Below are 11,633 nucleotides of genomic sequence, written 5' to 3'. Positions count from 1 at the left end.
CTCTCCCTGCGGTCTATTAAATATTTCCCTCGCAAATCAATTTTACACATGATCAGCCCATACTCCTACCGAGCTGAACCTCCCCGTTAATTAAGTGAAGAAATTACCATATATATTATATTAATGCAAACATCATTCAGCTGGTAATTCACGGCTGATCTGGATAATGGAAAGGTTGAACACCCATTAACCCAAGTCAACAAAATGGGTTGGCTGGGAGAAGCGAGCAGGTCTCCTGTGACTTGTCCCTCTAACTGCAGCCCTGCCGCATCCTCCATTGTAATAATTAAAATCTTCCTGCTAGATCAATACTGGCATCTCTGGCCGGGGAAGGGTCCTCAATGGCAACGCCTTCAATAAGGGGGGGGGGGGACTTTTTGCAAGTGAGAGAAATGCTATTTTTTTATCTGACAATTATCACCTTGGTGCAGACTAATTCGGCGCTGCGCCCCTCTTATAGAGATTTCAATGCGCCAGAGATTGACATCTCTGGAAAGGGAGGGGGAAGGGACAAAAAATAATAATAATAAAACCTAATATCTTATTTTTTAACAAATAAAAAGCGGCGTTTTGCGGTGCAGCGGAGAATTATCAGCAATCATGAAATAGGGCAGAGAGAGGGGAGAGTGGAATACATTTAGCACTTCATCTTCTGAGGGCTTCTTCGGGGGCTCGGTTATCACCGCTCCTTCATTCCCTCTTCTCGTGTCCTCCTGCATTGATCTCTGCCTTTTCATCTCTGCAAAATAAATAAACAGAAGACGGAGAGAAAGTCCATTATATTTTGGTGGAGGATGGGACTCCGCGTAAGTGTACAAGCAGTTACCGCCGATTAGGATCAACTCGTAGCAAAGAAACACTCGGGATGAAAAGAAACCTGCCGACACTTGTTACAAGGGGAAAACATCTGTAGGTAAATACGTGAGAACACTTCAAGATGAAACATCGGAGCAGAGAGGTAAATAAGGGGCCGCCATGATGGAGGTGCCACCAGCCAATAGGAGCTCAGCTCTTCTTTCTTAGACTACTCTGGAACAATGAGAGCTGGTCTGCGATTGGTTTCAAGATGGCTGCTGTTAGAGGGCTCTTTGGCTTTTATATTGGATAGTAAGTAAAAAATGGTGAGACCCTTAAAGGGGTACTCCAGCAAAAATATTTTTCTTTCAAATCAACTGGTTTTAGAAAGTTATACAGATTTTTAATTTACTTAAAAATCTCCAATCTTTCAGTACTTATCGGCTGCTGTATGTCCTGCAGGAAGTGGTGTATTCTCTCCAGTATGACACAGTGCTCTTTGCTGCCACCTCTGTCCATGTCAGGAACTGTCCAGAGCAGGAGAGGTTTTCTATGGGGATTTGCTGCTGCTCTGGACAGTTCCTGACATGGATAGAGGTGACAGCAGAGAGCACTGTGTCAGACTGGAGAGAATTCACCACTTCCTGCAGGACATACAGCAGCTGATAAGCACTGAAAGACTGGAGATTTTTATATAGAAAAAAATTACAAATCTGTATAACTTTCTGAAACCAGTTGAAAGAAAAATAAGAACATAGCTTTTAGGGTTTTTCATCCCACATTGGCCAGGTTTGGATAAAAAGGAATACTTGGTCCCTATTGCTCAGCTCCTCCAAGTCTCCTCTAGGCACCAGGAAGTGCATGCTCAGCCAATCGGTCACCGCAGGAGGAGACTGGGATGAGAGCGGGTGCTTTCGGGATGACAGTGAGGGTGGATACAGTTTGTTGGGTTTTTGGGTTTTAGTGTTTGGTAAATGAAGTGATTTACAGGTTAGATATCCCATAGGCTATCACAGGGAGGGGGAAGCTGCTGGACACAACAGGGATCATTTTTGCTTAAAAAATCAAGAGCTGTTCCGTTTCTAATGGAGTCCTCAAATAATTTATATAGAACAAGTAATACCTGGACAGATCTCCACCCATTGGCTAAAGGACTCGAGTTCAATCTTCCTGACTGTTAGATCTTTGTTGATCACGACGGGATTCTTGAAGCGATCGGAAGGTTTGTGCTGTCTGTCTGCACCAGATACATCAGTACCGTTCTAATAATCAGAAGAAAGCAAAGATAAATGTGCGTCACCGTAAGGCAAAAAGCAAGCACATACGCACAGCGAGATATTACTCCTGCTGTGAGTATGTGGTCTATAGGAATGAATGGGACTGGATCTGCAGCGGATCTCACTGCGAATCTGTAGCGATAAATCCGCACCCTTTACAACCTTATAATTATTAATTCTAGGACAAGAGTGTTATGTGACCAGCGGGGTCAGACATTGTATTGCCCCCCAAAAGTTATACAAATCCCCAATATACACTTATTACGGGAAATGCTTATAAAGTGCTTTTTTTCCTGCACTTATTATTGCTTCACTTCCTGGATAACGTGGTGATGTCACTTCCTGGATAACATGGTGATGTCACTTCCTGGATAAACATGGTGATGTCACTTCCTGGATAACATGGTGATGTCACGACCTGACTCCCAGAGCTGTACAGGCTGTGGCTGCTGGAGAGGATGATGGCAGAGGGATTCTCATTGTCCCTCCAGTGTCCTGTGTCCCTCTGCCATCATCATCTCCAGCTCCCGCACAGCTCTGGGAGTCGAGTGGTAACATCACCATTTTATCCAGGAAGTGACATCACCATGTTATCCAGGAAGTGAAGCCTTGATGCATTAGTAAGTGCAGGGAAAAAGCACTTTATAAGCATTTCCCGTAATAAGTGTATATTGGTGATTTGTATAACTTTTGGGGGGCAATGTAATACTCTAATAAAAGAGTTCTCCTTTAAAAAAAACCAAAGTGACGGATCACAGCCATACAGGGCATACAGTCTCTTCAAATCCTGCCACTTTTTTAATCATATTTTGTGATGTTGCGGCTTTGTTCACTAAATAACGATAATGGGAGGATTCTATGTAGAAACTAAAGCATGGACAGAAGTATTCAGGCCCTTTATAATACTTGAAATTAAGCTCTGGGGTCCCCCATAACTTCTCTTCATCATCTCAGAGTAGCTTCTACACCTTTAATGGTTTCATCTGTCTACAGAAGGTCTCACAGCCGACAAAACAAAACCAAGCCAGAACTGTGGAGCTCAGGACAGGATTGCGTGGAGGTATCGATCTGCTGAAAGGTACAAAGCAATCAGGACACTTTGTAGAGCTGTTTGCCCCTCTAAAGTAATCAGGGGAGATGGACCTTAAAGGGGTTTATGGAGCGCAGAAAGCCTTGTGCCCCCCGACACTGAAACTTTTCCTTTCTCCCCGACTCAGTGTCTTTATAACATTGTTGCAGCTACCTGACATCTCGTACGGCCATAGTTTTGTCTTGATGACTGCAACTCAGGAAGTGAGTGCCGGGGAGCAGGAGGCTTCAGCCAGTGTAGAGGTACAATGATCTAGATGGAAGAAACTTCCATAACATCAACAATTTGTGGCAATTCATCAACCTTGGCTTTATGGCAGAGGGGCCAGAAACAAAGCCTGACTTCTACCCAATCAAACGTCTCTGGAGAGACCTGACAATGACGTCCACCACCGGCCCCATCCAACCTGACAGAGCTGGAGATGATCTGCAGGGAAGAATGGCCGAACATCCCCAAATCCAGCTGTACAAATCCTGTGGTCTCAGTTTTTCCATTCAAATAAATTAGCAAATATTTCTAACATTCCACTTTTACTTTGTCATTAGGGGGTACTGGGGGGGGACTTTTTTCCATGGACCCTCTTTTAAAGAAGTTTTTTATTTATTAATATTTTAAACAGCAGTTTGGGGGGGGGGGGGCATAATAAACCATCACTACTCTCCTCTCCCCCTGCCTCTCTAGCACTGGATTGCTGCTCTGAGACCCCCACTGGGCTCCGGGATCTCCTTCACAGCCAACATTATGGCCTGGTTGATGTACTGTCCGCTCGCCCAGTCAGTGTCAGGTGGCGGGACACCGCTGCAGTCACTGATTGGCTAAGCGGGCAATCCATCAGACGGGTGAAAGCCTATTGCCCTCCCCCCCCCCAGTCATAACGTCATTGGAACTCTGGGGAAAAATGCCTTCCAGCGGGCACTGGGAGAGGTAAGTACTGATTGTTTATTATCATCCCCCCTGCTGGCTGACTAGTTTTTAAAACTTCTCCTAATTTCCCCATAAGAGCCCACAAGTAACAATTAAAGGTGCAAATCCTTGAAAAACCAAGAGTGTGTGGGGGCCTTGCATATTGCAAGTCATTGGCTTATTACAAACTCGATTTTGCTTTTATATTATTAGTATTATTTTATGGCTAAGCAGTGTTATACAGAAAAATCTGCATGTAGGTCATCACTAGTATATTGCCAAATGTGAATCCATGTCTACGTCGTCTTCAATAAAATACTGAACATTAAAAAAGGCAGAAAAGAAACTTTATCTAAATGAGGCAAACAACGCCGTAATGTAGAATCTCCCCTATTCCTAAGTAATTGAACCTATAGCCTCCATCACAGCCTCGACTATGAAGCCTCCATCACAGCCTCGACTATGAAGCCTCCATCACAGCCTCCACTATGAAGCCTCTATCACAGCCTCCACTATCACAGCCTCCACTATGAAGCCTCCATCACAGCCTCGACTATGAAGCCTCCATCACAGCCTCCACTATGAAGCCTCCATCACAGCCTCCACTATGAAGCCTCCATCACAGCCTCCACTATGAAGCCTCCATCACAGCCTCCACTATGAAGCCTCCATCACAGCCTCCACTATGAAGCCTCCATCACAGCCTCCACTATGAAGCCTCCATCACAGCCTCCACTATGAAGCCTCCATGCAGCGGTGTATATTCCAAAAGTGATTGATATCAATTGCAAAGCTTGTCCCGGCTAATCTCTTCCCCTCTCGCTGCAACCTTACCGGGGAGGGATTCTATCGTGTTCTAGTCCCACCGACTTGTACAACAAGAAGAACTAGTTTCTAATTTTATGCCCATTCAGATAAACCACTAATGCTGTATGAAGTCTGAAAAGGTAGGATTAGAAGACAACCCCACTGAACTGCATTTCATCAGCTATACCTTTCCAAAGCCAGATTTATAGGTAAGCCCTTTACTGCGACAATTGTTATTTTTTTTTCCAAGGCTTCCAATGCTAATACTGGTAGCAAATTCAAATAGGTCTATCAACATGAAAGATCCCAGAAGGCTAAAGCGGAGTAGTGTGTGGAAGCTGCAGATACCGAGGAGTCCTATGTACCAAACAAATATTTCATTTTACACCTAATCTTTTATTATTTTTATTAAGTGTTTTGAAAGTAAATAGGGGAAGCCTAAGATGCATGACTAATAACTAAGCCTGCTGAATGCTGAGACTGGTTATCAAAAGCTACCAAGACTTTGCCCTTCCTCTGCATTGAGACAATCAATAATGAGCGCCTTCTCCCAGCAGCCTATTCTCCAGCCTAGAGGGGGCCGGGGACGCTCAACCCTCTGGGGAAGGGAACACTTTATCCGTCCCCACAAACGCAGACTGGAGTATTTATCAATGTGTAAAACTGGATTTTATTATTAGTGCTAGAATACGAGCCAAAGCCAACCTACCCCCCCCCCCCCCCCCAAAAAAAACGATTTACTGCTCATAACGTCATATTATAAACCAAACAACAAAGTGCATAAAACTGCACCGGTATAAACCAATAACAGATTCGCTAATAAACAAGCCTACATGAGACAATGAGGATCATTGACCACAAGGCTAACAAGACGTCACCCTTCCTCTAAGTAGGTATCGGTCCCGGAGAATGAACCTCCTTAAATATTTGTTGCCACCCAAACAAACTCTTAGGGCCAACTCCTGTGAAATGAATACCGGGATTAACATTAGCTATATCTTCCTGCATGTATAATGAATGAGGGCGCCCTTGTGCATAGGCAAAAAACCCCCCACAAAACACAAAAAACCCATATACACATGCAGCTTTAAGATTTAACCCTTTAAAGCCTGCACTAACCTAACAAAACAAGAAAACCTTAGCAATTCCTCTAAGCCGTGCAATGTGCTAACTATCAGTCCGATTAGCCACTAAATCCCATTTTAAGAATTCTTTGTATGGGCAAGGACTTCTGCCACTTTACAAATGTATTCCGTTAAGCCCACTAATTCAGTTAGCCTTTTCAATTCATTGTATTAATCCCGCTCTGGCTTCATTTTACATTAAAACTAGCACGGGATGACAAAAAAAAAATTGCAAGCAGCATCGGACAGACAAACACACAAAATAATAAAGAGAAAAAAAGAAAACAGAGATCGGGCCTGATCTGGGCTCCTTTTGTTGTGAGACAGACAAACTCTTCTGGTGCGAGATCCACACACTTTCATCACCAGTTTATTGGAACAGACAGGCTGAGGGAAGCAATGAAAGTCATTGTATTGGGACTTCAAAGGGCTCCTCTATCTGGGGGAAGGAAATCCTTTCAGTCAGCAATGGAGTCCCCTAACAACCTGCAGGTGGGTGAAAAGTTATCCCCAACGTGGAGCCATCAGCCGACTGACAGCTTCTCCCCTACTTCTCTCACTTTTATCCTATTACACAAATAATTCAAGAAATCAAACCAATAAAAATCTAACATCATAATAATAATCTTGTATAATGTTTAGATTGTGATATATTTTATAAATATATATTTAACTTTTAAACATTACGATACATTTGACACAGTTAATAATGAAATTATAAAAACATTACACATAAAATAAATATAAATACAAACAAAAAATGGAAACGCAGAATGTTGGCAGTAGCAAAAAGCCTCATGGCCCTTCTAATCTTACGTCATTCTTATCCTTAAGTTTATCCAGGCCAATTCACTTTCTATGGAATTACCAAACGCCGTAGACATTATATGTTTAATATTGTTTCTGTTTGTCTATCAATATGTATAAATTCTCATATACACACACTATATCTATCTATCTATATCTATATATATCACACACATATAAACATTTGGAAAAAAAATATAAATATACATATTTTTATATAAAATAAGAATTCAGCAAAGGAATCGTGCGCCCTGACATTAGTGCCCACTCAGCTGGTGACTGTATAAATGCTATATATGATAAATATATCATTCAATTAAAACATATTTTTTATGCAAATTAAATTTGCATTATTAAAAAAATTCAAAAGATGAAAGTTCTTATATGTGTAAAAACAATTGCAGTGTGTCAGTTTTGAGCTTTCCTTGGCATTTGTTGCCCTTTCTTCATCTGTTTAGTCAACAATAGTATAACCAGTCCCTTCTATTCTAAGCCTATTACACATGCCACTTCCATTACTTCACTCCGCTCTTTGTACGGACTGGTCCTCTAAGTGCTCTCTCCATGTTAATATGGCTTGTACATATAAATGGTTTTATCAACATGAAAGATGCCAGATGGTGCATTTACATAAGAGAAAACAAGGGAAAAGCATAAGAAATGGAGAATAAGAGGAGATGAGTCTTATATGAGAAGCTGCATGTGCTAGAATGTCAGTGTATGAGCTAGACTGGATATAGGATGTATGCAGCACTGCATTATCCTAAAGAGTTAAGTACATAGTCAGCTCTGCTACACCTGCAGTGTACGGAAGGAGGGAACATAAATGAAAGCACAGATAGGTCAACCATTCACCATCCAGCAGATATGTGTACTAAATGAGCTGAACCCAACACTCAGCCGCCCCCACTCACCTTAAAGTCACTGCTGGCCCCCACTCACCTTAAAGTCTCTGTCAGCCCCCACTCACCTTATAGTCTCTGTCAGCCCCCACTCACCTTAAAGTCTCTGTCAGCCCCCACTCACCTTATAGTCTCTGTCAGCCCCCACTCACCTTAAAGTCTCTGTCAGCCCCCACTCACCTTAAAGTCTCTGTCAGCCCCCACTCACCTTATAGTCTCTGTCAGCCCCCACTCACCTTATAGTCTCTGTCAGCCCCCACTCACCTTATAGTCTCTGTCAGCCCCCACTCACCTTATAGTCTCTGTCAGCCCCCACTCACCTTATAGTCTCTGTCAGCCCCCACTCACCTTATAGTCTCTGTCAGCCCCCACTCACCTTATAGTCTCTGTCAGCCCCCACTCACCTTATAGTCTCTGTCAGCCCCCACTCACCTTATAGTCTCTGTCAGCCCCCACTCACCTTAAAGTCTCTGTTGGAGGCTTCGGGTGATGTTTTCTGAGCGGCATTGGACAAGGAGTTTGCCACCTGTGGCTGAGACTCCAGAAGTCTCTTCAACTTGACGTCCACAGAGTTAGCGTTCTGTCCGGCTATGTATGCAAATAGTAAAAGAGAAAGGGGGGGAGAGATTGAGACTTGGCGATTATTCAGCAATATGTCATCTTACAACCTGTTCGGCTGCAGTTATAGCAACAAAGGGGAAAAAAAAAGGAGGAAAAAATCTCCAGTAAAGGTAAGAGGAGAATCTCAGATTGAGCTGTAGACTGCAGCAGACGTGTACAGGCTCCTACAGGCCCGCTATGTGATTCTTTCACTCCACAGAACCTCACACATTAGCCTGTTCTTGGCTTAGTGTCAATACCTGAATGGTACTTTGTATGTTCCGCACCAGGCGAGACTGAACTTTTTCACCTCTTTGTTAATTAAAACATTGCCTCTCGTGTAGATACACGTACATACGCACTTTGGTATGCGACTACATTAGTTTGCTGACTCTTGAGCGGTGGGTTTCCTTCGCTGTATAAGTACACAAGACGTAGTTAATCTGGAAAATATCAGATTTCTTTCTGAGAACTGTCACTAAAGGGTTTTAATTGCTTTAGGGGCCCGGACGGCGTTATCAAAGCTGGAGACTATGGAAACCACTAACACGAGGGGAACCTGTCCAACATCTACAGCCTGGATACAACAATGCACTGTACAGTAGGGTCTAGTTTACACAAGTGTTTTTCTTTACTTTGGCAAGAAAAAAAAAAAAGGCAATAAAAGTACTGACAATTTATTTCATTGGGCGCATCTGTTCCTGTGGTGGTAAGTTCACTGTTAGGGGTCATTCACATGTTCGTACACGGACGATGTTTAGCGGACTGGACCTGAGAGTATCCCAGTATCATGATTAATTATAATGTCAGGAGCTCAAAAAAAGCTTAAAAGTTTGCGCTAGTATCCTGACACAGCCTTGCAGAGATCTCCCCCTGAATAACATGGACAATAAGTAGTCCTCTCCATTACGTGCATGAGCCCAGTAGTCCTGGATATTCATGAGAAGCAGAAAACTCCGCCCACCAGCTGCTGATTGGCAGTTATCTATCCATGCTGTGTAAAGGCAGTCAACTCTCAATCAGCAGCTGGAAGGCGGGGGAGAGGTGCAGCAAGAATCCTATTCTCCTGCATATTAGGAGAACAGCCAAATAAAATCATGTAAGTAATACACCCATCTGTTCTGTGGCTGTAGGTAGTTGGATGCAGCCTTAGGGAATCCTGGAAAACATGCATACCATCTAAAGCCTATAGCTGTATCCACCAGGACTCCCTGGGGCTGCATCCATCTTCTGCAGCCACCGGTGATCAACTGCTGCACGATCGCGCTCCAGCATGCTCCAGCCACTCTCTGATATATATCATGCAGAGTTAATGGCAGGAGCGTTCAGGTTGCTGATGCAAATGACAGATAAATGTGCAGCAGTACAGGGCCAGTAGAACTTATATGTCAACAGTATTTCTCAGACCTTGAGTAAATCATTGTGAAAACTGGGATGTGCCAGGTCAAATATTGCCCTATAACTGCATTACACATCATATCGTGCTTGGACTCTATTTACCTCTAGTTTTTATTTTTTTTAAAAAGTGCTTCTAAAATTGTTGGTTGCAAAAGGAATTGAAAAAATGTCAACAGTGTGTATTCACAAAAGTCATAAGCGTTGGTCTGTATGTAGCGGGAGTCGTAAGTTGACTTTACTGCTGAATACTAGCAGATTGCGGACTCTGATGATTGGTAGCAGAAAGTGGGACTAGTGGCCGTGCAAGAAACGTCTGACAATGATTTTGCCGAATAATTTCTAGGAATGTCGGTTGTTGTCCACCCACCCGACTACTTATATATCCAAATGACAATTCATCCTGACGTTCTGTTCTCTTATCACTGTATGACCAGGTGGATGGAATCCTCCCAACTCTGGGCAACAACCATTATGAATTTGCTTTCGAAGTTAAGGGAAAAAGGATAATATGAAAAGTTATTTGTATAATTTATAATTTCATACATAAATTCTGCGTTGGCAATCTTGGCCGCCAGCTATACCGATGGCAAACTGTAAAGAAATGTATAAACTTCAGCCAGACGGCATCGGACCATCCAATCATTTTCTGCTAAACCAATAACAATACTGAAAAATTAAAGAATAGGGAATTTATGGCACCAATGTGGCCTCCGGTGTTCGGGGCCCAAGCGTCCTTTTTAGATGTTAATAAAGCTGTCCAGCTGCAGACTGCGCGGCCTGGGATGTGCTGAAGAGGTAGAGGGTTCACAATGTGACAAGGTCACTAATCCAGTCAAGGATAAACCTCATTCTAAAAAGTTTAACTCTGTTTCCTGGAAAACACTTCAAAAGCCTTGTGTATTTCATCCATCATCACAGATCAAATTTTCATGACTACAATTATTCCTGTGCTCAAACCTGTCAATCCAAATGACCACCTTAGAACCACAAATGGCTGGGGCTGCAAGAGGCCCTCAGGTACGGGGGTCAGTGCTCTTTCTTCCAGCTCTGCACCGTCCTAATGAAGAGTGCGGGCTGTGACTTCACCCTGAGAGCAGTGCCACATTTTTACGTGGTTTACGGCTTCCAATTCTATACGTTACATATATAGTCTGGTCTGGGGATTAAGCAATACATTGTGGCCTGTACAAAGTCGTATGCCATAGCTGGACTAGGTATGCACGGTGCTATGTGAGAGGAATAAAAGAAACAGTAGCAGCTCAGCAAGGAAGGGGTTACACTAAGCACTGAACTGCTGCTACTGCTGACTATGGAGGTGGGAAGATATAATGCAGCACTGTGTGTGTACAGCAGCAGGTACCCCACTATTTACACAAGGGACAGCTGCACTGAGCTTTATCAGTGGTAAGAGATAAGGTGGAAGCCTTGATTTACCTTTAGGGTATGGACCATCTTCACACAGGCCAGACCCTCTCTCTCCCGTAAATCGTTTCCCACGCCCTGAGATCTGTCCTGGTTGCTGCTGTTATTGGCAGGGACAGAAGGTTACTAAGAAATAAGGCACCTAGCAGCCGGGCTTTACAACAGCTTTTCTGACACAAGGGGTCATTTTAGGTCAATGAAGTGTTTAACAAATATGTTAGGTATCAAATAGTGTATCACCTAGAGGAAAGTGACAGAATGTACTGATGTACCTATTCTCTGCATAGTGTCAGACTGGAGAGGCTGTGCTGCTGTAGGCATTGTGGCTTTGGCAATCAGATCGGGAAGGATGCTGGACCCCTCCAATCTGATAATGATGACTTTTCGTGAGGATATGTGATAATAAAGTTTGCCTGGAAAACCTCTTAAAAGCTTCTTTCAATTGTTATGTTACATAGTGATCAGTTTTAAATACAAAAGCAAACAATGGAATTTTTTTTTTTTTTTT

General features: G+C 43.1%; 1 protein-coding gene across 6 annotated transcripts in view; it reads right to left on the bottom strand.

Moving 5' to 3' along the window:
• Positions 1-11,633, bottom strand: part of EHBP1 (EH domain binding protein 1) — a 253,241-nt gene that overhangs the window by 51,358 nt on the left and 190,250 nt on the right. For all 6 annotated transcript variants that reach the window (XM_069955491.1, XM_069955487.1, XM_069955486.1 and 3 more), the window contains 3 exons: positions 8,166-8,293; positions 1,919-2,057; positions 636-739 (listed from right to left, as the gene is read on the bottom strand). In XM_069955491.1, coding sequence (XP_069811592.1) covers positions 636-739; positions 1,919-2,057; positions 8,166-8,293 — 371 coding nt within the window. The remainder of the gene's footprint in view (positions 1-635; positions 740-1,918; positions 2,058-8,165; positions 8,294-11,633) is intronic.

This window comes from Dendropsophus ebraccatus, chromosome 15 (assembly GCF_027789765.1).
Source record: "Dendropsophus ebraccatus isolate aDenEbr1 chromosome 15, aDenEbr1.pat, whole genome shotgun sequence".
Lineage (NCBI taxonomy): Eukaryota > Metazoa > Chordata > Amphibia > Anura > Hylidae > Dendropsophus > Dendropsophus ebraccatus.
This window is presented reverse-complemented; position numbering and strand designations above follow the sequence as displayed.